This window comes from Salvelinus namaycush, chromosome 28 (genome assembly GCF_016432855.1).
Source record: "Salvelinus namaycush isolate Seneca chromosome 28, SaNama_1.0, whole genome shotgun sequence".
Lineage (NCBI taxonomy): Eukaryota > Metazoa > Chordata > Actinopteri > Salmoniformes > Salmonidae > Salvelinus > Salvelinus namaycush.
In genome coordinates, this window is record NC_052334.1 from 24045793 (window position 1) to 24070709 (window position 24917).

Here is a 24917-nt window from a genome sequence, read left to right on the forward strand (position 1 = left end):
TGTGGTTCCCACCATGAAGCATGGAGATTTGCTGGTGACACTGTCTGTGATTTATTTAGAATTCAAGACACACTTAAACAGCATGGCTACCACAGCATTCTGCAGCGATACGCCATCCCATCTGGTTTGCACTTAGTGGGACTATAAATGTTTTTTCAACAGGACAATGACCCAAAACAGACCTCCAGGATGTGTAAGGGCTATTTGACCAAGAAGGAGAGTGATGGAGTGCTGCATCAGATGACCTGGCCTCCACAATCACCCGACCCCAACCCAATTGAGATGGTTTGGGATGAGTTGGACCACAGAGTGAAGGAAAAGCAGCCAACAAGTGCTCAGCATATGTGGGAACCCCTTCAAGACCGCTGGAAAAGCATTCCAGGTGAAGCTGGTTGAGAGAATGCCAAGAGTGTGCAAAGCTGTCATCAAGGCAAAGTGTGGCTGCTTTGAAGAATCTACAATATGTTTTGATTTGTTTAACACTTTTTGTGTTACTACACATGTGTTATTTCATAGTTTTGATGTCTTCACTATTATTCTACAATGTAGAAAAAAGTAAGAATAAAGAAAAACCCTTTAAATGAGTAGGTCAATCAATCAAAATCAAATTTATTTATAAAGCCCTTCTTACATCAGCTAATGTCACAAAGTGCTGTACAGAAACCCAGCCTAAAACCCCAAAAACAGCAAGCAATGCAGGTGTAGAAACACGGTGGCTAGGAAAAACTCCCTAGAAAGGCCTAGAGTAGGTGCATCCAAACTTTTGTCTGGTACTGAATTTAAAATCTAATGTATAAGAATTGTTCTATTTAGATTGAGCCAAAGTTTATGATGTGGTCGCAATGTCAGTCTTAACAATTTATAAAGGCGACTGCCTTTTGTGGAGTACCTTTCACTTGCTTTCCATCGGTGAATTAGAACGCCTCCCGGGCAGTTGCTATGTCAACCGAGAAACGATCCTCTCGCATTCCCTCTCCCTTCCCCCTGGTTCCTCGGCAACATGTAACACAAATTCAGGAGAACACCCAATCCGGAAGACCTTTGTTGCTCTCTTGTTCGTGTGCACGGAACAATTATTTCAGGAACACAACAAATGCTGCGCGTTATAATCTTATTGGAGTTCTGTTCACTCTCAAGGATCATACTTATTTTACAAAATAAAAGTTACAACGCCTAAAAATATGGAGACTCTTCCTTGTATAAACAATGGTGATCCTCGTCTGAAGCTGAAAGTGGAGAATAGAATGAAAAACATTTTTGTAACGCAATTTGAGGAAACTAGGTATGTTACAATCAACTTTTATAATCTTATGCATTATAATTATAGCACATCTGTTCACCTTCAGTTTTGCTAATCTTTCTGGCCACAATCATTATGTCTTTATAAACTTGAATTGAATAATCATATCGTAGGTCCATGACAATTGGATGCATCATGATTTGCATTTTAATTATATTGCACAATTATGCAGCTCAAGTTTAGTTGTAATGGACTACCTATTTCAGCACTACATTGCCATTAAACGTTTGGATTACATATTTCCCCTGACATAGACAAGAAGATGAAAATGTCAATCACATACCTGTTATAACAGAGGTAAGTAGTCCTAATGAGATTTTATTTGAACACAAAACATAGGCCAGTGTCTTGGTGTAGATATATTTGATGTTAAGTATTCTTGTGACTAGTGATTTCCCATGTAGACCGCTAGCAGAGTCCTGGAGACAGGAGTGAACACATTACAGAGAACCCTTGTTCTGAAGAAGCAGGTGGAGGTGGATGAAGTGGATAGGCAGCTGGCACAGAAACGACAGGAATTCAAAGGCCGCATGCAGGCCCTTGCACAGAGGAAGACAGAGCTAGAGCTGAAACAGCAGGCGGTGAGTTACATTTAAGCAATAAGGCCAGAGAGGGTGTGGTATATGGCCAATATACCACGGCTAAGGGCTGTTCTTCTGCACGACACAACGCGGAGTGCTAGGACACAGCCCTTAGCTGTGATATATTGGCCATATATTACACTTCCGAGGTACCTTATTGCTATTATTAACTGGTTACCAACGTAATTAGAGCAGTAAAAATAAAATGTTGTCATACCTGTGATATACCACAGCTTTCAGCCAATCAGCATGTAGGGCTCGAACCACCTAGTTTATAATACACAATTCATGATGAGCTAAGGCATTTCAAATCCATGGACAGGTGAAATGATACAGATACTGTATAGGCTTAACATAGAACCAAGATATACACTATTTACCTGCTTATGTGTACGTCCTCTCTTGACTCTTTCCCTTGGGTTTATGATCTCATCCAGACTAAAGACAGAGCTAAGAAATTTGAGAAGTTTGTTGAGGACAATGAGGTAAAGCGCCGTCGGGCCCTGAAGAAGTACCAGGCAGCGAGGAAGCAGAACGATCTGAAGCAGAACGAGAAAGAGGAGTTCACTGAACAGCTGGAAAAACTGCAGGCCAGGTAAATGGGAGCTGGTTTTTGGATTGGGAATCATCTTGCACAAATACTTGTTGGTCCCTCTTCACCTGATATCTTTTTCCCCAATCCCTACAGGCAGCAGTATTTAAAGGACAGGGTGACCAAGTATAAAATGTACGAAGACTACATGATGAAAATGTTAGATTTTCTCCCGGAGAGTAAGTTAATGTTTTTTGAAGTTGAATATACTGTATTCTCTTAGTTGATTATCTTAATTGAATCAATACCTAGCTCTAGAAAACTATTGTTTGAAATTAATGTTGAAAAATTGGATTGTTGCCTTCAACAAATAAACATAAAATGACAGTGTTGGTTGTGAAGTACAATACAATAAGTATGTTTGTTTCTTAACCTGCCTCTGAATGTAGATTACCTGGAATATGGGGCAGACTCCTTGGTGATGCCCATCATCCGGCGCCATGAGACCCTGTCCCTCACTCATCAGGACCTGGTGGAACGCCTGGGCCAGCTGGTGGAAGAGCTGGAGCAGGGCCAGCGCAGCCTGGACAGCCTGAAGCAGGAGCATAACACCAACAAGCTGGTCAGACATACACATACAGTACCAATCAAAAGTTTGGACACACCTATTCATTCCAGGGTTTTTCTTCCAGGGTTTTTCACCTATTCATTCCATAATTTTTCTACATTATAGACTAATAGTGAAGACATCAAAACTTTGAAATAACACATATGGAGTCATGTAGTCACCCAAAAAAGTGTTAAACAAATCAAAATATATTTTATATTTGAGATTCTTCAAAGTAGCCACTCTTTGCCTTGCTGACAGCTTTTCACACTCTTGGCATTCTCTCAACCAGATTCATGAGGTAGTCACCTGGAATGCTTTTCAATTAAAAGGTGTGCCTTGTTAAAAGTTAATTTGTGGAATTTCTCTCCTTCTTAATGCGTTTGAGCCAATCAGTTGTGTTGTGACAAGGTAGGGGTGGTATACAGAAGATTTGGTAAAACACCAATAAAACACCCTATTTGGTAAAACACCAAGTCCATATTATGGCAAGAACAGCTCAAATAAGCAAAGAGAAATTACAGTCCATCATTACTTTAAGACATGAAGGTGCGGAACATTTTTCGATGCGGAAAATTTCAAGAACTTTGAACGTTTCTTCAAGTGCAGTCGCAAAAACTATCAAACGCTATGACGAAACTGGCTCTCATGAGGACCCCCCACAGGAAAGGAAGACCCAGAGTTACCTCTGCGGCAGAGGATAAATTCATTAGAGTGAACTGCACCTCAGATTGCAGCCCAAATATATGCTTCACAGTGTTCAAGTAACAGACACATCTCAACATCAACTATTCAGAGGAGACTGCGTGAATCAGGCCTTCATGGTCAAATAGCTGCAAAGAAACCACTACTAAAAGGACACCAATAATAAGAAGAGACTTGCTTGGGCCAAGATACACGAACAATGGACATTAGACCGGTGGAAATCTGTCCTTTGGTCTGATGAGTCCAAATTTGAGATTGTTGGTTCCAACCGCCGTGTCTTTGATGAGATCCAGAGTAAGTAAACAAATGATCTCCGCATGTGTGGTTCCCACCATGAAGCATGGAGGTTTGCTGGTGACACTGTCTGTGATTAATTTAGAATTCAAGACACACTTAACCAGCATGGCTAGCACAGCATTCTGCAGTGATACGCTATCCCATCTGGTTTGCGCTTAGTGGGACTGTCATTTATTTTTCAACAGGACAATGACCCAAAACAGACCTTCAGGCTGTGTAAGAGCTGTTTGACCAAGAAGGAGACTGATGGAGTACTGAATCAGATGACCTGGCCTTCACAATCACCTGACCTCAACCCAATTGAGATGGTTTGGGATGAGTTGGACCACAGAGTGAAGGAAAAGCAGCCAACAAGTGCTCAGCATATGTGGGAACAAGACTGTTGGAAAAGCATTCCTCATGAAGCTGGTTGAGAGAATGCCAAGAGTGTGCAAAGCTATCATCAAGGCAAAGGGTGGCTACTTTGAAGAATCTAATATATAAAATGTATTTTGATTTGTTTAACACTTTTTGGGTTACTACCTATGTGTTATTTCATAGTTTATGTCTTCACTATTATTCTACAATGTAGAAAATAGTAAAAAATAAAATCGCTTGAATGAGTAGGTGTGTCCAAACTTGACTAGTACTGTACATGCTTACATGCTGACCAGACTGCTCGCATCAAATCAAAGTTCATTTGTCACATGCGCCGAATACAACAGTGAAATGCTTACTTACAGGCTCTAACCAATAGTGCAAAAAAGGTGTTAGGTGAACAATAGGTAAGTAAAGAAATAAAACAACAGTAAAAAGACAGGCTATATACAGTAGCGAGGCTACATACAGACACTGGTTAGTCAGGCTGATTGAGGTAGTATGTACATGAATGTATAGTTAAAGTGACTATGCATATATGATAAACAGAGAGTAGCAGCAGCGTAAAAATAGGGGTTGGGGAGGCACACAATGCAATTAGTCCAAGTAGCCATTTGATTACCTTTTCATGAGTCTTATGGCTTGGGGGAAAAAACTGTTGAGAAGCCTTTTGTCCTAGACTTGGCACTCCGGTACCGCTTGCCATGCGGTAGTAGAGAGAACAGTCTATGACTGGGGTGGCTGGGGTCTTTGACTATTTTTGGGCCTTCCTCTGACACCGCCTGGTGTAGAGGTCCTGGATGGCAGGCACCTTAGCCCCAGTGATGTACTGGGCCGTACGCACTACCCTCTGTAGTGCCTTGCGGTCAGAGGCCGAGCAATTGCCGTACCAGGCAGTGATGCAACCAGTCAGGATGCTCTCGATGTTGCAGCTGTAGAACCAAATGTTGAGGATCAGTGTGGAAGATGTGTTGCTACCTACCCTCACCACCTGGGGGCGGCCCGTCAGGAAGTCCAGGATCCAGTTGTAGAGGGAGGTGTTTAGTCCCAGGATCCTTAGCTTAGTGATAAGCTTTGAGGGTACTATGGTGTTGAACGCTGAGCTGTAGTCAATGAATAGCATTCTCACATAAGTGTTCCTTTTGTCCAGGTGGGAAAGGGCAGTGTGGAGTGCAATAGAGATTCCATCATCTGTGGGTCTGTTTGGGCGGTATGCAAATTGGAGTGGGTCTAGGGTTTCTGGGATAATGGTGTGGATGTGAGCCATTACCATTCTTTCAAAGCATTTCATGGCTACGGACGTGAGTGCTACGGGTCTGTAGTCATTTAGGCAGGTTGCCTTTGTGTTCTTGGGCACAGGGACTATGGTGGTCTGCTTGAAACATGTTGGTATTACAGACTCAATCAGGGACATGTTGAAAATGTCAGTGAAGACACCTGCCAGTTGGTCAGCACATGCCCGGAGCACACGTCCTGGTAATCCGTCAGGCCCCGCAGCCTTGTGTATGTTGACCTGTTTAAAGGTCTTACTCACGTCGGCTACGGAGAGCGTGATCACACAGTCGTCCGGAACAGCTGATGCTCTCATGCATGCCTCAGTGTTGCTTGCCTCGAAGCGAGCATAGACGTGATTTAGCTTGTCTGGTAGGCTCGTGTCACTGGGCAGCTCGCGGCTGTGCTTCCCTTTGTAGTCTGTAATAGTTTGCAAACCCTGCCACATAAGACGAGCGTCGGAGCCGGTGTAGTATGATTCAATCTTAGCCCTGTATTGACGCTTTGTCTGTTTGATGGTTCATCGCAGGGCATAGCAGGATTTCTTGTGAGCTTCCGGGTTATTGTCCCGCACCTTGAAAGCGGCTGCTCTACCCTTTAGCTCAGTGCGAATGTTGCCTGTAATCCATGGCATGTACGTACAGTCACTGTGGGGACGACGTCCTCGATGCACTTATTGATAAAGCCAGTGACTGATGTGGTGTACTCCTCAATGCCATCGGAAGAATCCCGGAACATGTTCCAGTCTGTGATAGCAAAACAGTCCTGTAGTTTAGCATCTGCTTCATCTGACCACTTTTTTATAGACCGAGTCACTGGTGCTTCCTACTTTAATTTTTGCTTGTAAGCAGGAATCAGGAGGATAGAGTTGTGGTCGAATTTACGAAATGGAGGGCGAGCTTTGTACGCGTCTCTGTGTGTGGAATACAGGCGACCTAGAATTTTTTTCCCCTCTGGTTGGACATTTAACATGTTGATAGAAATTTGGTAGAACTGATTTAAGTTTCCCTTCATTAAAGTCTCCGGCCACTAGGAGCGCCGCCTCTGGGTGAGTGGTTTCCTGTTTGCTTATTTCCTTATACAGCTGACTGAGTGCGGTCTTAGTGCCAGCATCTGTCTGTGGTGGTAAATTAACAGCCACGAAAAGTATGGCTGAAAATTCTCTAGGCAAGTAGTGTGGCCTGCAATTTATCACAATATACTCTACTTCAGGCGAGCAAAATCTAGAGACTTCCTTAGATTTCGTGCACCAGCTGTTTACAAATATGCACAGACCACCCCCCTTCGTCTTACCGGAGTGTGCTGTTCTATCTTGCCGGTGCAGCGTGTATCCCGCTAGCTTGCGTGTGCCATTGCGCGCGTGCTGATTTTGTCCCCCCCCCCACACCAGAAGTGATCAGGACACGCAGGTTGAAATATCAAAACGAACTCTGAATCAACTATATTAATTTGATTACAGTTATATAAGCAAACATTTATGGCAATTTAGTTAACTAGCTTGCTGTTGCTAGCTAATTTGTCCTGGGATATAAACATTGGGTTGTTATTTTACCTGAAATGCACAAGGTCCTCTACTCCAACAATTAATCCACAGATAAAACGGTAGGCTGAGTTTGTTTCTAGTAATCTCTCCTCCTTCAAGCTTCTTCTTCTTTGGACTTTATATGGCTATTGGCAACTAACTTTACGGTGCATTACTACAACTTACTGGAGTGTGGACCTCAGTTCATCTTTCAAATCACCCACGTGGGTATATGCTCCTAAAAACCAATGAGGAGATGGCACGTGGGTATATACTTATAAATAAACAATGAGGAGATGGGAGAGGTGGGACTTGCTGCGCATCAAGCTTCACAAATAGAAACAAGTTCTATTTTAGCGCCTGACTACGCAGACACTCTTTGACACACGCGAGCAGTGTGGGTGCAATGATTGAATAACATGTAGGTGTACATTTATTTTGCAACTCTCGTGCACGCGACACGAGTGGTGTGGTCAGCATGTTAGAAATACATGTACAGTACCTTCAGAAAGTATTCATACCTCTTGACTTTTTCCACATTTTGTTGTGTTACAAGCTCCCGAGTGGCGCAGCGGTCTAAGGCCCTGCATCTCAGTGCTAGAAGCGTCACTACAGACCCTGGTTCAATTCCAGGCTGTATCACAACCGGCCGTGACTGGGAGTCTCATAGGGCGGCGCACAATTGGCCCAGCGTCGTCTGGGTTAGGGTTTGGCCGGGGTAGGCCGTCATTTTAAATAAGAGTTGGTTCTTAAGGTTCTTAACTGACTTGCCTAGTTAAATAAAGGTTAAATAAAAAACTGAAATGGATTAAATTCAGATTGTGTCACTTGCCTACACACAATACCCCATAATGTCAAAGTTCAAATTAATTAGAAATAAAAGCTGAAATGTCTTGAGTCAATAAATACTCAACCTCTTTGTTATGGCAAGCGTAAATAAATTCAGTAAAAATTTGCTTAACAAATCAAATATTAAGTTGCATAGACTATAATAGTGTTTAACTAGTTAAATAAAGGTTAAATACAGAATACAAATATTCCTAAAAGTGTATCCTGTTTGCAATAAGGCACTAAGTAAAACTGCAAAAATAAATGCACTTTATGTCCTGAATACAAAGAGTTGTGTTTGCAGCAAATCGCAGAGATTGAACAGTCGCTCAGATTATATACTGGAAATCAATGCAAAATAGGCTACTTTGATGAATAACCTATATAGCCTATAGATCAGATCAAGGACCCAAGCGACCAAAACTATGTGGTATGTGTCGAACATCTCATTACAAAATCATGGGAATTAATATGGAGTTGGTCCTACCTTTGCTGCTATAACAGCCTCCACTCTTCTAGGTAGACTTTCTAATAGATGTTGGAACATTGTTGCGGGGACGTGCTTCCATTCAGCCCCAAGAGCATTAGTGAGGTTGGGCACTGGTGTTGGGCGATTAGGCCTGGCTCGCAGTCAGCGTTCCAATTCATCCCAAAGGTGTTTTATGGGGTTGAGGTCATGGCTCTGTGCCTGTCAAGTTCTTCCACACCGATCTCGACAAACCGTTTCTGTATGGAACTCGCTTTGTGCAGTGGGGCGTTGTCATGCTGAAACAAGAAAGGGCCTTCCCCAAACTGTTACCACAAAGTTGGAAGCACAGAATCATCTAGAATGTCATTGTATGCTGTAGAGTTAAGATTTCCCTTGACTGGAAATAAGGAGCCTAGCCCAAACCATGAAAAACAGCCCCAGACCATTATTCATCCCCCACCAAACTTTACAGTTGGCAATATGCATTGGGGCAGGTAGCGTTCTCCTGGCATCTGACAAACCCAGATTCGTGAAGCTTGATTCATCACTTCAGAGAAGGCGTTTCCACTGCTCCAAAGTCCAATGGCGGCGAGCTTTACTCCAGTCCTGCCGACGCATGGTGATCTTAGGCTTGTGTGTGGCTGCTCGGCCATAGAAACACATTTCATGAAGCTCCCGACTAATTGTTTTTGTGCTGACGTTGCTTCGTGAGGAAGTTTGGAACTCGGTAGTGAGTGTTGCAACTGCGCTTCAGCACTTGGTGGTTCTGTTCTGTGAGCTTGTGTAGCCTACCACTTCGCGGCTGAGCTTGTTGCTTCTCCTAGACGTTTCCACTTCACAATAACAGCACTTACTGGGGCAGCTCTAGAAGGACATAAATTTGACGAACTGACTGGTGGCATCCTATGACGATGCCACGTTGGAAGTCACTGAGCTCTTCAGTAAGGCCATTTTACTGCCAATGTTTGTCTATGGAGATTGCATGGCTGTGTGCTCGATTTTATACACCTGTCAGCAACGGGTGTGGCTGAAATAGCCGAATCCACTAATTTGAAGGGATGTCCACAAACTTTTGTATATGTAGTGTATGTTGAAAACACAAATGCAGATTTTTGAAGACTACGCTCTTATTGATTTTTCAAAAGAGAGCTTGCTTTTTCTAAATTGAATAAATCAATTTTTTTCTCACCCATCGACACACCCCATAATGACAAAGTAAAAACATGTTTTTTGAAATTTTAGCAAATTAATTGCTATGTCATTTACATAAGTATTCACACCCAAGTCAATACTTTTTTAGAAGCACCTTTGGCAGCGATTACAGCTGCGCGACTTGTTACAAATGATGTGAGTTAAGCACATTTTTACTTCTGAATTTATTTAGGCTTGCCATTACAAAGGGGTTGATTACTTGACTCAAGAAATTTCAGCTTTTAATTTTTTATTAATTTAAATTCTAAAATGTGTCAAAAAAATCTAAATTTAATCCATTTTAAATTCAGCTTTGTAACACACCAAAATGTAGAAAAAGTCAAGGGGTGTGAATACTTTTGGAAGGCACTCATTTACTATACACTGAGTATATCAAATATTATGAATGCCTTTCTAATATTGAGTTAGAACATCCTCAATTCATGCCCCTAGAACAGCCTCAATTCATGCCCCTAGAACAGCCTCAATTCATGCCCCTAGAACAGCCTCAATTCATCAGGGCATGGACTCTATAAGGTGTTGAAAGCGTTCAACAGGTATGCTGGCCCATGTTGACTCCAATGCTTCCCACAGTTGTGTCAAGTTGACTGGATGTCCTTTGGGTGATGGACCATTCTTGATACACACGGGAAACTGTTGAGCATGAAAAACCAAGCAGTGTTGCAGTTCTTGACACAAACCGGTGCGCCTGGCGCCTACTACCATACCCGTTCAATATTTTGTCTTGCCCATTCACCCTCTGAATGGCACACATACAGTACACAATCCATGTCTCAATGTCTCATGTCTCAAGGCTTAAAATCCTTCTTTAACCAGTCTCTTCATATACACTGATTGAAGTGAATTTAACAAGTGACATCAATAAGGGATCATAGCTTTCACCTGGATTCACCTGGTCAGTCTGTCATGGAAAGAGCAGGTGTTCTTAATGTTTTGTATACAGTGTATAAGGCATTGTTTAATGTATGCATTTTTCTTAAAACCTGTGTGCTTGGTTATTCACTTTTCTAAATACGCATTTTAAATGTATAATCCAACTTCCGTATGTTTGTAAAATTTAAAAAGTACAAAAAATATAATAATATTGTCTGCGTAGTAAGCTTTAGACTGTGTGTTCTTCCCTCGTCGGAGGCAGATGATGAACAGGGAGCTGTCTGAACTGCAGACCCAATGGGACAGAGCCAAGGAGAAGAACAACCAGACTGAGATGAAACTGATGATGCACCAAGGCCAGTCCAGAGACCAGGTCTGAGCACCACCACCATTTTACACTAATAACCAATAATAATACCATAATAAACTCCACTCCACCTCTCTTGTCAGGTTGAGGAAGTGGGTTGCATGCTGATAGCTGTGAAGAACCTTGCAGAGCAGTGCTACTTACAGCACTATGGGCCTCTGGAAGAGATAGACATGCTGACGATGATGGATATGGTAAAGGTAATGTCTAATTGCATTGTTATTAGTATTTACCTTGAAATGACTTCCCATTTGTTCTCATTTATAAAGTATACTTAGTTTATTTAGAATTTTTTATCATTTTTTTCTTCTGAATTCCAGATTTTGTATAGTGTAATCATGTTTCCCCAATCAAGATTGCAACTACCAATTTATTATATTACTTACCATGTTTACAGGAATACATTCTGGAGAGGGCAGACATCGAGATGAGAGCAACACGACTGATAGACTCAGGCACCGCATTGACGAGTGCCACAGAGCACAGAGGATCACTGAAAAACATTAACAGTAAAACACAACTGAAGAGCACCAGCAAGACCAGTGGGAGGACTGGACTGTCTAGTTGATCAATGCCGAATAGACCTTTTACGAGTTTGTGGAGAAACACACAAATACAACCATGTAAGCGCACGCACGCACATACGGACACAGTAAAGGATGTGAGTGCAATATAAGTTACTTTCAACTTGTTGTTGTAATAGTGTTTCAATTGTATAGTTCTTTGTGGTGATAAGTTAAAGTTGCTGATGAAGGAAATTGCTGTGGTTGTAGTTCCAAAGAAGTTGTACATGCATTTCTCATATAGCCTAATATAAGATCGATGATTGAAATTTGTTTGGATGAATTCAAATATGAATTTGTTTTCTTGATTTATTTATTTCAGACTATTACAAGTTCTCTTTGAAATTATGAATATAAACAGTTGAAGATGGGTTGTGGCTGTTGTTTTTTTAAACAATAAGATTGTGGAGTTAAATTGCAAAACATTTACCAAGTTGAGGGAGGTTCCTATGGTGGTTGTAATCCACCGAAGTTTGAAAATACTACAATCGTAGTTATACACAGACAAATCTAGGCCCATTTATGGATATTTCGGGGAGGTTCCTCGAACAAAAATAATCAATGTACCAAAGATACTGGTAACTAAAGTTAACCCTTTTGTCTGTCAATGTACCGTTCCTTTTAAACACAAAGCACGTGGCAGTTCTAAATATCCGGTTGTTGTGGTTGGTACTGTTGCTCGAACATTTAATCTATTATGTCTTTCGATGTTACATTTCATTCCACTTTTTATTGCGTACAACAGTTGTATTTTGCCACGCGCTTAGCCTTGCGAGACAGGATGACAATTTGTGGAAATATGTGTTTCTACTTAGTTATCCATGTTTATCTTAGTAGCATGCTAACCTAGTCTTTATGAAGGTGGACAGACAATTAAAAATCAAATCATATTTTATTGGTCACATACACATGGTTAGCAGATGTTAATGCGAGTGTAGCGAAATGCTTGTGCTTCTAGTTCCGACCGTGCAGTAATAACTAACAAGTAAATCTAACAATTTCACAACAACTACCTTATTCACACAAGTGTAAAGGAATGAATAAGAATATGTACATATAAATATATGGATGAGCGACGGCCGAATGGCATAGCCAAGATGCAGTAGATGGTATAGAGTACAGTATATACATATGAGATGAGTAATGTAGGGTATGCAAACATTATATAAAGTGGCATTGTTTAAAGTGACTAGTGGTACATTACATCCAATTTTTAATTATTTAAGTGGCTAGAGATTTGAGTCAGTATGTTGGCAGCAGCCACTCAATGTTAGTGATGGCTGTTTAACAGTCTGATGGCCTTTTTCAGTCTCTCAGTCCCAGCTTTGATGCACCTGTACTGACCTCGCCTTCTGGATGATAGCGGGGTGAACAGGCAGTGGCTCGGGTGGTTGTTGTCCTTGATGATCTTTTTGGCCTTCCTGTGACATCGGGTGGTGTAGGTGTCCTGGAGGGAAGGTAGTTTGCCTCCAGTGATGCGTTGTGCAGACCTCACTACCCTCTGGAGAGCCTTACGGTTGTGGTCCTAGCAGTTGCCGTACCAGGCGGTGATATAGCCCGACAGGATGCTCTCAATTGTGCATCTGTAAAAGTTTGAGTGTTTTTAGTGACAAGCCACATTTCTTCAGCCTCCTGAGGTTGAAGAGGTACTGTTGCACCTTCTTCACCACGCAGTCTGTGTGGGTGGACCATTTCAGTTTGTGATGTGTACGCAGAGGAACTTAAAAATGTCCACCTTCTCCACTACTGTCCCGTCGATGTGGATAGAGGGGTGCTCCATCTGCTGTTTCCTGAAGTCCACGATCATCTCCTTTGTTTTGTTGATGTTGAGTGTGAGGTTATTTTCCTGACACCCCACTCCCAGGGCCCTCACCACCTCCCTGTAGGCCGTCTCGTCGTTGTTGGTAATCAAGCCTACCACTGTAGTGTTGTCTGCAAACTTGATGATTGAGTTGGAGGCGTGCATGGCCACGCAGTCATGGGTGAACAGGAAGTACAGGAGAGGGCTGAGAACACACCCTTGTGGGGCCCCAGTGTTGAGGTTCAGTGGGGTGAAGATGTTGTTTCCTACCCTCACCACCTGGGGGGCGGCCTGTCAGAAAGTCCAGGGCCCAGTTGCAGAGGGCGGGGTCGAGACCCAAGGTCTCGAGCTTAATGACGAGTTTGGAGGGTACTATGGTGTTAAATGCTGAGCTGTAATCAATGAACAGCATTCTTACATAGGTATTCCTCTTGTCCAGATGGGTTAGGGCAGTGTGATTGCGTTGTCTGTGGACCTATTGGGGCAGTAAGCAAAATGTTCTGGGTCTAGGGTGTCAGGTAGGGTGGAGGTGATATGATCCTTGACTAGTCTCTCAAAGCTAGTCTGAGGACGCGGCTAGGGATGCCGCCTGGGCCAGCAGCCTTGCGAGGGTTAACACGTTTAAATGTTTTACTCACGTTGGCTGCGGTGAAGGAGAGCCCGCAGGTTTTGGTAGTGGGCCGTGTCAGTGGCACTCTATTATCTTCAAAGCGAGCAAAGAAGTTGTTTAGTTTGTCTTATGACTATTCTTGGAGACGCCTCGGGTATGGTAATGTTATCTTTTAGCAACAAAACATTTTGAACGTAGGAATTAACAAAGCATTACTTTTTACTATTGTCAGTACACCATTTAGACTTCTATTAATTTAGCAAACGACTGTTCTTCACAGATGGACGCACGACAGTTGTTTTCAAGTAGAGAAGAAATATCTACTAGAGGTGGAAGCGGCAAAGTATTGGGTAATGCCTATTCATATAGCTAGCTAGCCATTGCAAAAGGCTGACAAGAAAGATCATAACGTGAAATGCTACCTACATACAAAGCTTTACTTGTCTGCTGTGAGATCCCCGACTTCATTGGATAGATATGCCTTGGCTATCTTGAAACAATTGTAATGAAATGACACTAATAAGGAAACAAAAAAAGCGTTAACATAAATTATATGGACTAACTGTTAAGTCAAATCAGAGGTATTAAATAAAATATAAGACAGGCTAGTGAAATGACTTGTTACTGTTTTTGAATTAGTCAAATTCAAACATCTCTTCTGTTTTGAAGGACATTTGCAGCCAGTATAAGTACATGCGGGAAATCAGGAGAGATGGCAATTGCTTTTACAGAGCCCTATGCTTTGGACACCTGGAATCATTGTTGCAAAATGACAGAGCTTTGCAAAGGTAAATTCCTTCCTACGCATAGCCTTTGCCATGTGCATTTGTAGAATGTTTTGGATTCCAAGAATGTGCCTTTGCCTGCGTGTGGCTTTTCCACTTCAAAATAATGGAGGAATATGCATAATTTCTCTCAAATTCAAAGAAACAGTGGTACAAAGTGGCAGAGTTATTGCCTACAGGCTTTGATGAGAACTCTTTCAAAGACTTGCTTAACATGGTAAATGTACATGTATCTACCTTGGTACTATTTTCTAAAATCAAATATTGCATCTTCACAATAATAACCATCAGACTCATGTAACTGAAGCTTGTTGATTAATGACAAGGGTTAATTATCGGACAGTTCAGCTTTTAGTTTGTAGGTGTTCTGGAACAATGTGAAGCTGATGAGCATGGTGACACATTGCTCCAGCTCTTTAATGAGCAAACTACCTTTGACAGTATGGTGCAATACATCAGGCTGCTCACATTAGTCTACCTGCAAAACCATGCAGACTTCTTCAGCCACTTTGTGGAGGCACCTAGTCTCAAGGTTTACTGCACTCAGGTAAGTATGAGTTGCGCTCAATACCATATTGCTATCGTCTCCGGTTTCGTTAATATGCTATGGAAGTGTGCCTGGTGCTGCTGATTTTCTCCGTAGACAATTCGACCTTGTCCCAATGAGTTTCTCGCCACTCAAAACTAGTGTCTGAAAGTGTTTTGCTGCTCTCTAGTGGTGGTGCAATAAATGAAAGTAAATTGGGTATTTCTTTTTTATTTAAGTAGGCAAGTCAGTTAAGAACAAATGCTTATTTACAATGACGGCCTACCCCAGCCAAACCCTAACCCGGACGATGCTGGGGCAATTGTGCGCCGCCCTATGAGAGTCCCAATCACGGCCGGTTGTGATACAGCCTGGAATCGAACCAGGGTCTGTAGTGATGCCTCTAGCACAGATGCAGTGCCTTAGACCGCTGTGCCACTCTGGAGCCAGGGACCACTCACTGACATTACACTTTTTTGGTAACTGTAATTTATGATCAAACCCATCAACATTTGTATTGACCACACAGCATGATGTTTCTGCATGGGTAGATACTTACATAATGTCCATTCTTGACTTATCCAGGAAGTGGAAACCATGGCAATGGAGTGTGACCGCATAGATATCCTGGCTCTGTCGGAGGCCTTAGGCGTTAGCATCCACATTGCTTCCATGGAGGGGGGAGACGCACAGCGTCTGGCCCACCACACCATTCCAGAGGGAACCCAGCCCTCCCTACACCTCCTCTACAAAACAGCCCACTACGACATTGTCTACCCATATCATTGCCATTGAGGGGCCTGATAAAGGACTCCACATATCTCAGGTTTACAGGAAGTTGTGTTAAAATAAATGATTAAGAGTAAAAAAACAAAACAAAAGTTTGTACATTTTACATTTTTTTTTACATTTTAGTCATTTAGCAGACGCTCTTATCCAGAGCGACTTACATACTGAGACAAGGATATCCCTACCGGCCAAACCCTCCCTAACCCGGACGACGCAATGCCAATTGTGCGTCGCCCCACGGACCTCCCGGTTGCGGCCGGCTGCGACAGAGCCTGGGCGCGAACCCAGAGACTCTGGTGGCGCAGCTAGCACTGCGATGCAGTGCCCTAGACCACTGCGCCATTGTTCTGTAATATACAGTGCATTCGGAAAGTATTCAGACCCCTTGACTTTTTCCACTTTGTTACATAAATTATTGAATCAATTTTAGAATAAGTAATCTACATACAATACCCCATAATGACAAAGCGAAAACAGGTTTAGACATTTTTTCAAATGTATTAAAAAAAATAAATAAGTACCTTATGTAAATAAGTATTCAGACGCTTTGCAATGAGACTCGAAATTAAACTCAGGTGCATCCTGTTTCCATTGATCATCCTTGAGATGTTTCTACAACTTGATTGGAGTCTACCTGTCGTAAATTCAATTGATTGGACATGATTTGGAACGGCACACACCCGTCTATAGAAGGCCCCACAATAGACAGTGCATGGCAGAGAAAAAAAACAAGCCACGAGGTCATAGAAATTGTCCGTAGAGCGTCGAAACAGGATTGTGTCGAGGAACAGATCTGGGGAAGGGTACCAACAAATGTCTGCAGCATTGAAGGTCCTCAAGAACACAGTGCCTCCATCATTCTTAAATGGAAGAAGTTTGGAACCACCAAGACTTCCTAGAGATGGCCGCCCGGCCAAACTGAGCAATCGGGGGAAAAGGGTCTTGGTCAGGGAGGTGACCAGGAACCCGATGGTCACTGACAGAGCTCCAGAGTTCCTCTGTGGAGATGGGAGAACCTTCCAGAAGGACAACCATCTCGGCAACCAAATCAGGCCTTTATGGTAGCGGCCAAACGGATGCCACTGCTCAGTAAAAGGCACGACAGCCCGCTTGGAGTTCGCCAAAAGGCACCTAAAGGACTCTGACCATAAGAAACAAGATTCTCTGGTCTGATGAAACGAAGATTGAACTCTTTGGCCTGGAGGAAACCTGGCACCATCCCTACCGTGAAGCATGGTGGTGCCAACATCATGCTGTGGGGATGTTTTTCAGCGGCAGGGACTGGGAGACTAGTCAGGATTGAGGGAAAGATTAACAGAGCAAAGTAGAGAGAGATCTTTCATGAAAACCCGCGCCAGGGCGCTCAGGACCTCAGACCAGGGAGAAGTACAACGACCCTCAGCACACAGCCAAGACAACGCAGGAGTGGCTTCAGGACAAGTCTCTGAATGTCCTTGAGTGGCCCTGCCAAAGACCAGACTTGAACACCATTAAACATCTCGGGAGAGACCTGAAAATATCTGTGCAGCAACGCTCCCTATCCAACCTGACAGCGCTTGAGAGGATCTGCAAAGAATGCAAGGAACTCCTCAAATACAGGTGTCCCAAGCTTGTAGCGTCATACCCAAGAAGACTCGATTCTGTAATCGCTGGCAAAGGTGCTTCAACAAAGTACTGAGTAAAGGGTCTGAACACTTATGTAAATGTGATCCGTTCTTTTTATACATATGCAAACATTTCTAAAAACCTGTTTTTGCTTTATCATTGAGGTATTGTCTGTAGATTGACAGGAAAAAAACAATTTGATTAATTTTAGAATAAGGCTGTAACGTAACAAAATGTGGAGAAAGTCAAGGGGTCTGAATACTTTCTGAATGTACTGTACAGTAAACTCAAATGCGGTACACTCCTCCACTTTCTTGAATGTTGCAAAAAATATAAATAAAAACAAGACTCTGATATCTCTTAAAATCATTTTATGTGAAAATGTTACAATAATTGCACTGTATTTCCATTTATGAAAATTAAATGTGACATTCTAATTGAGACTACACTCATTAACACTACTGCTGCTTTTTCTTTTGTTTCTGTCTTTTCTTCTGATTGGAGACACTGGTCAAGGCCGTTTCCAAACCATGTAGAGGCATGTTGGGCAGGGAGAGCTTACCCATCTGTGTGGGGTATTTGGTCTTCATCACATTCTTGAATACAGGCTGAGAAATCAGGTGTTTCAGGTGCTTCTTCATGCCCTTCACCATCTTCTGTTGCTGCCTGTCATCCTCCTCATCCTTCCCCCCCCCTGAAAAAACAAAATGTCACTTATCTATTGATGTAAGTCCCTTTAATGTCTGGGTTTCTCATGAGGCGACCTCCCACTCCTAGATAACTAATTTAATTATGTAGTCTTACCAAGCAAAACATCATCATCAAGATCCACCTCCAGAGCTTCTGCTGCTTGCTTAAACCAAGAGTTGTGCTGCTTCTCTCTGCTGTTGTGGAACTCAATCTTCTCTATCTTCCTGGCCATGTTGACTCGCTCCTGTCAAGGCAGACAAAACATTGTACCATATGTCATATTATGAGAGAGAAGTAAATATGTGCAGCTCCTAGCTCAGATTGATCATCATGTGATCAAATATAGGTGCCTGGTTAGGTGCCTACCTTGATGGCAGCCATGCACTTGCTCTGTATGGGAAACATGGGAACCTCCTCATCCTTTCCCAGAGCTCTGTAAATTTTCTTGAAGTTCATCATGTCATCTGGCCCAACCAGGAGCAAACTGAGCCCCTCTTTGGTGGCTCGTGCTGTCCTACCACTGCGGTGGACATAAGTCTCTGATGTCCTTGGAACCTGAGACACACAATAATGTCTTAATTTAAGGAATAACTGTCAGAGAGAAAGCATGACAGGAAGCCACCAAAGGTGTCAAAATGCATACCTGGTAATGAATGACGTGTTGAACATTTGGAATGTCCAGCCCTCTTGCTGCCACATCAGTTGTCAGGAGCACACAGCTGTAAACATCAATGTGTACTATAGTCAAAATAGTTTATGGTAGAGACAAATTTGCTGACCAAGGCTAATCCAATCCATAACTAAACCGATATGGATAATAACTAGCCTGCAGCATATACATGTCATTTTTCTATGCCTTACCTCTCCCTCTCAGCGAACCTCTCAAGGTTCTTTAGGCGCTGCTTCTGGTGCATGTTGGCATGCAGTGGCAGTGGAGTACGGTCCAGGATGACCAGCAGAGAGTTAAGCCGCTTGATGCAGTCAATACTGTTGGCAAACACCATAGTCCGGCCTGGATACTGGAGCAGGAAGTAGTACAGGAAGAAATCCTTCTCTTCCTTTTCACAGTGTATCCGTGTCTCAGTCAGGGTCTCGACTGTAGCCTCCTTCCGGGTCAGATCAATGACTTTAGGCTTGGACCTGATCCCCACTTTCTCCATAAGGACCTCCAGCTTGCTTCTCTGGTCCACCTTCTTGCCCTTCTTCTGCAGGACACGGGTGGGCAAGCTGTGGGCCATGGTCAGGGTGGCGGAGAACACAAATGTCTGCCTCTTTGGGTTGAACTGGACAGTGTTCAGCATCTCCAGCAGACTTTCCAGCTCAGCAAAATGGCCTCTTTCCACCATGCGGTCTGCTTCGTCAATGACTAGGCACCTATGAAAAAATAAATTAAATCATGACTGGTATGAAGCAAAAAAAATTACTTTCCAGGCCAGATATGGACAAACATCTGCATTGAACATGCATTATACCAACTATTTAAACACACTACTGATTCACCTTTTAGTTGCCAAGTACGGCCTACATGTAATGTCATAAAACTACACATTTTGTATTTTATATACCTTAGCTGCCTTAGGTTGACCAGATGTGGATGCCTCTCTTTGATCATCTCCCACAGGCGTCCTGGAGTAGCAATAATGATCTCAGGTCTCCGTTTCAGCATCCTGATCTGTTTCTGCTGAGCCATTCCACCGACCACAATCGCTGTTTTTATACCTGCACACAGGAACACAGTTGAATCTATTCATTTAAATAGCTTTGTGAAATCTCATTCAAATCAGATTCTTGAAAGCCCACACCTACTTCATGAATAGGGTTATCACATTTTTTATGAATCAGTGGTTTCTCACTGGCTTTCGCACTCACCAGTAAACTTGGCCACAGCATCAATGTGATGTTTCACCTGTACAGCCAGCTCCCTGGTAGGGCACAGAACCAACCCTAACAATGGCTGTTTCTCACTGACTTTCAGAGTATCATCTTCTGCTGTGTTGTCAAAGTCAAACTCCATATTCTCAATTACTTTGACGCACCCCATCTTTTCAGAGTCACTCTCATCCTCGTCCTCCTGATATATTTCTTCATCATCCTCCTCCTCCTTAATTGTTTTTTCGTCACCCTCCTCAATGATTTCTTTGTCATCAGCAGCATTGTCTTCCTCTGCTACATCTTCACTCCCCTGCTCTTGTGGATCTTCCTGCTCTGTGGTTTCCTCAGTACAGGCCTCTTTAGACTCAGCACTGGTCTTTGGAGCTGGCTCAGTGACCCCGTTGCTGGTGTCCATGGAAATACTTGTCTCAGTCTCTATAGATTCTTCCACAGTCGGCAGGTACAAGCTTTCCACCTGTGTTCCTGGCTCAGTCTGGCCATCCGTCACCCCCTCACTTTCATCTACTCCCTTCTTCCACTCCAGGATATGATGGATCATGGGGATGCCGAAAGACAGCGTCTTACCACTACCCGTCTCGGCGGCCCCAACAATGTCCATATGGTCTCTGATAGCAGGTGGCAATGCCAGAGCTTGAATGGCCGTGGGTGATCCGAACCCTAGACTGCTCAGTGCCTTCAACACTTGGTCAGGGACAAACAGATCCTTCCACGCTGTCACATCTGAGTTTTGGTCAGAACCAGAGCGTGCCGCATTGGTCCAATTCTTTGCTTTCTTTTTGGAGAGTTTAGACATTTTGCCTTGAAGGGGTAACTCTGTCTGTGACTCTGGGACTGTCTGCTTTTCTACCTTTCTTTTCTTTTCCCTCTTTTTCTTATGTTTGCCATCAGTCTTTGTATTGTTAGATTGTGGCTGAGCATCCTCAGGACACGTAACAGCATCTTGTGAGACAGTTTCATCAGGGCCTTTTTCCTTTTCCTCCTTGACCACAACGTTCTCTGAACCATTTTCAAGGTTTTGGACTTCGTCCCTCACCTCCTCACTTTTCACTTTACTGTCCACAGAAACATCATCCTGTGTGGTTGGATCATTTTGTTGAGCTGTTTTCTTTTTATTCTTCTTCCTAGCTGGTTTTTCGGACGTTTCATTTTTGTCACTACCTCCCTCACATACCTCCTCCTGTTTCCCTCCATCCTTATCTTCCTCACTAGCCTTTCTTTTCTTAGCTTTTTTCTTTTCTTTTCTTTCTTCTCTCTTCTTTTTATCTTTTTCTGCTTTAGCTTCTGCTTTAGCTTCTTCCTTGGCAGAGTCAATCAGGCGGTAGTCTGTCAGCTCCTCAAAACAGACCAGTCCCCCCATGCCCTCTTCTGAGAAGAGACTGGGGTCCAGTTCTACTGCTTTCCAGCTACCCTTCACATGGATCCCCCGTTTGGCTGACTTCGGCCGAGAGAAAGGGCGCATATTTTTCATCTGGCTCCTGTTGGGCTTCATTTTCTATGAATAGATAACAGTTCCACAGTTAATGATTAAGACTACATTCATGATCAACAGTAAAATGAACAATTCTGTGTATTCCAATTAGATATTTTGATCTTAGTACAGTACAAAGCGCAGGCTAGATTGTTACAAAAAGTGTCCTTATACCAAAGCGTGTAGCTGAAGTAGCTAGCCATTAGCAAACTAGCTAGTTATGATGACAACAAACGCATCAGTTGTAACTAGCAGCTACTGGTAGATAAAACCCCTTGAATTGCTGTATTCTAACTGGTACGTGTTATAGCTGGTGAAAACAAATATAATAAAGGGAACTATTCACCATCTAAGTCATTGAAAGGTGTAACCTAGCTAGCCAGTCGGACATATTAGATAGAACAACATCAGCATGGTAGCTAGCTATTTTATAGCTGTCCACATGACACACGCTGCACCACAAATTAATTCATATTCAGTACAGTTCCACGAAATACAGCTGCATAAACAGATTAACAAATAAATAAACAACCTTTGACTGTTCACAGGAAATTCCTCCGATAAGGATAAATCACACGACTTGATTCGACTCAGATATGACACGAGGACGCAGCCATGGCATTTGTGATCACGTGGTTTGAAAAACTTTATTAGTAACCATTCAGCTTGAGCAGAGTTGCTGGAATGTGTGTCTGAAGTGATGGAGAAGACATCATTGACAATGCAGATCAGACAGACTACATATGAAAAGGTTATCTATAATGTAACATTAATTGGACTCTAACGTTGGTCATATTTGCTTAATTTTTTAGATAATATGTGATACATGCCTTTCATTTAAGGACTCAGGCAGGGTTGAAATGTTCAGGTTACAGTCTTTATATTAGGAAGATCACCAAACCAGTTGAATATCTGTTCACCTTTTAATACATACAAATTGAACATATTACATGTACAACACCTCTCCAGACACCAAATACATAGTACTCTTTACAATCAGTTTTTGGTGGGGTCAATCACTCGGCCCATGAACAACAAGCTGTTAGTGGCCTCATGGTAAATAAAAAATAAGAATGGTCGGTTGACGATGAAGGAAGAGGGTAAGGCATATCCAGTGATGGTGCCTTCTGTGGCAGCAGCTGCAGTGGTGCCTCTCTCATCCACCTCGATCACTGCCTTGTGCAACACCTGCAACCAAATGATCATTGCAATTATATGTTATTTGTTATTTATCCACAGTGTGTAGTTTAATTATATATTTCTCAATTGATATAGATGGAAATTGGTTAAGGCCTGTTAATCCAACTGACCTCTGACACCTTCAGGCCTGGGTCTTTGCTCAACCTAGTGAGGTTAGCGGTGTCATGGAAGATACTGGATATGCCCAAATCTGGAAGGATGCTGTGCATGGCGTAAGATTGCTCCATCTTGAACTTGGGCAGTTGAACTTCCAGTTTCCTGTGAAATAACAGACAACTTTCATACAATACAAAACACCGCTTACAAAAACCAATGGAATTTTGCAATGTTTCATCACAAAATACACTTGACTTTTCTATTTACATTTTTTTCAGGTTTTTGATCCAGCTGAGGAATCTCTTAGCTGTGATCTCGTCATCTATTGTGGTATAATCCAGGCCTTTGTTGGGTAGCAGAATAAGCATTGAAATGCCCTCCCGGTACGGTAGCTTCAGCACCTTGGCTTTCAGGGGAATGTCATCCATTGTGTAGAATTTATCCTCCATTCTAAACATCATGGGCACCTGGACAATGTTGTAGTTGTCAATAAAGAAGCGTCCATTTTCTGTGTGATTGGGGTTGAAGGGCATCTGCCATTCACCTAAGTTCCAAATATGACAAAGCATATTTGTTGGGAAGAAAATGTGTTATTGAGGTATTTTAGGCAATGCAATTTAACTTTGAAAATTAAATGTATTAAAACATGGGTCTACCATAATTGTATCCCATCAGTATATCTTTAAATAAGATTTTATCGGTATATCTTTAAATAAGATATACTGATGGGATACAATTATGGTAGACCCAAGTCTAAACTAAACATACTAACCAGTAAAATGTAATGTTTTTTAAGTGATATGGTGGAACTGCTTAAATCAGAGAATGCATGACATAGCTGCTCACCCTGAAAGAAAATGGTGTTGATGAGCATGAGTTGGGTGAGTGGATCCAAGTTAGAGACCACCTCCTTGACTTTGTTACCAGTCTTTCTCATTATGTAGTCATTGATCAGGGCAACGCTAGCTTTTCTATCTGCAAAGTCAACATTGTTGATGTCAGCGTTGAAGAATTTCTTGATCTGGTCACTGAAGTCTCTCTCTACCTCAAAAGTTAGGCGGACGAAGAGGGCGGTGCTCTGGTCAAATTTCATTGATCCATCTTGTGTGATGTTCCCTTGGAGGTGTTGGAAGAGTTCTGGAATTATGTCTGGCTGGTTCTCCCGATCTAGGTGGGCCAGGTTGAGCCCCTTTACTATCTGGTCTCGTGTGGGACCCTGTGCTGCCATGGAGAGGGTGGCAAAAGCTGTGGATATGCTCAGGGGTGAGAAAAATATGTTTTCATCATGGTAACCTGCAATCTTTCTGTAGAGATTCATGGCAAAGTCCATGTTCTTGTAGGTTAGGTCTGTGATGTTGGGGCTCCGCTCTTGAGTTTGGTAGACAGGGGTGAAGGTGCAGACATAGGTCAGGAGGAAAAGGAGTCCCACCTTCATCATCATAGTTCTTTGGTGACTTATTTGATCCAACCTGCAATAGTGCTTATAAGTCCTATGGGCAAATTGCAAGAGATAGGTTTGGAATCAATTACTAATGCATTGTATCAGGACTCATACACAAAGTAAACTGAGGCAGAAAAAAGTTCAATTGAGTAATTTCAAAATAAATTTGTTTGCTATTTAGGGGTTTCAAAATCACAACTCCCAAATATGATTGTCACATTTCGACAATTAAAGCAACAATGTATATCTTATCTAATATACCTACATATACTATTACAAACAGTTATATACTTCTCAATAACAGACCTACCTTTCAGCTTGTGTATCAGCAAGATATGTCAAAACCCTCCATTTACTATTTGGGGAGACAAAGTGCAAGTGTGCCTTTAGGGTTATCTATTAACTATGGGCTAGGGTTACTCAAACTGGTCAAGTCTGTTATTTTGGTGTACTTAACTAAAGTATCCCCTTTCAAAAGTGGAAATGATTAAACTTGAACAAATTAGGACAATTATTTAATTAAACAAT

The 24917-nt window shown here is 42.4% G+C and overlaps 2 protein-coding genes across 2 annotated transcripts; both read right to left on the bottom strand.

Moving 5' to 3' along the window:
• Positions 1-17957: 17957 nt before the first annotated feature.
• On the bottom strand, positions 17958-22285 carry ddx24 (DEAD (Asp-Glu-Ala-Asp) box helicase 24). The gene is made up of 8 exons (XM_038967165.1): positions 22185-22285; positions 20161-21676; positions 19857-20010; positions 19153-19665; positions 18935-19010; positions 18658-18846; positions 18406-18535; positions 17958-18295 (listed from the first exon to the last, which is right to left on the bottom strand). The coding sequence occupies exons 2-8, from the start codon at positions 21671-21673 to the stop codon at positions 18060-18062; spliced, it is 2811 nt and encodes a 936-aa protein (XP_038823093.1). The 5' UTR covers positions 21674-21676; positions 22185-22285; the 3' UTR covers positions 17958-18059.
• A 276-nt stretch (positions 22286-22561) lies between these two features.
• On the bottom strand, positions 22562-24821 carry LOC120023158 (protein Z-dependent protease inhibitor-like). The gene is made up of 5 exons (XM_038967166.1): positions 24700-24821; positions 23795-24438; positions 23216-23492; positions 22963-23110; positions 22562-22840 (listed from the first exon to the last, which is right to left on the bottom strand). Exons 2-5 carry the CDS (start codon positions 24387-24389, stop codon positions 22649-22651), a joined length of 1212 nt encoding a protein of 403 aa, XP_038823094.1. The 5' UTR covers positions 24390-24438; positions 24700-24821; the 3' UTR covers positions 22562-22648.
• Positions 24822-24917: the final 96 nt, after the last annotated feature.

What these genes read in the sequence shown, in the direction of transcription:
- ddx24 (XM_038967165.1), bottom strand. Translation starts at nt 21,673, where the DNA reads ATGAAGCCCAACAGGAGCCAGATGAAAAATATGCGCCCTTTCTCTCGG. An exon ending in TGCTGTGGCCAAGTTTACTG is followed by an intron (nt 20,011 to 20,160) that starts GTGAGTGCGAAA and finishes TCCTGTGTGCAG; the next exon opens with GTATAAAAACAGCGATTGTG. An exon ending in AGGTTCGCTGAGAGGGAGAG is followed by an intron (nt 19,011 to 19,152) that starts GTAAGGCATAGA and finishes TGATGTTTACAG; the next exon opens with CTGTGTGCTCCTGACAACTG.
- LOC120023158 (XM_038967166.1), bottom strand. Translation starts at nt 24,389, where the DNA reads ATGATGATGAAGGTGGGACTCCTTTTCCTCCTGACCTATGTCTGCACC. An exon ending in CAACACCATTTTCTTTCAGG is followed by an intron (nt 23,493 to 23,794) that starts GTGAGCAGCTAT and finishes TTTGGAACTTAG; the next exon opens with GTGAATGGCAGATGCCCTTC. An exon ending in CAGGCCTGAAGGTGTCAGAG is followed by an intron (nt 22,841 to 22,962) that starts GTCAGTTGGATT and finishes ATTTGGTTGCAG; the next exon opens with GTGTTGCACAAGGCAGTGAT.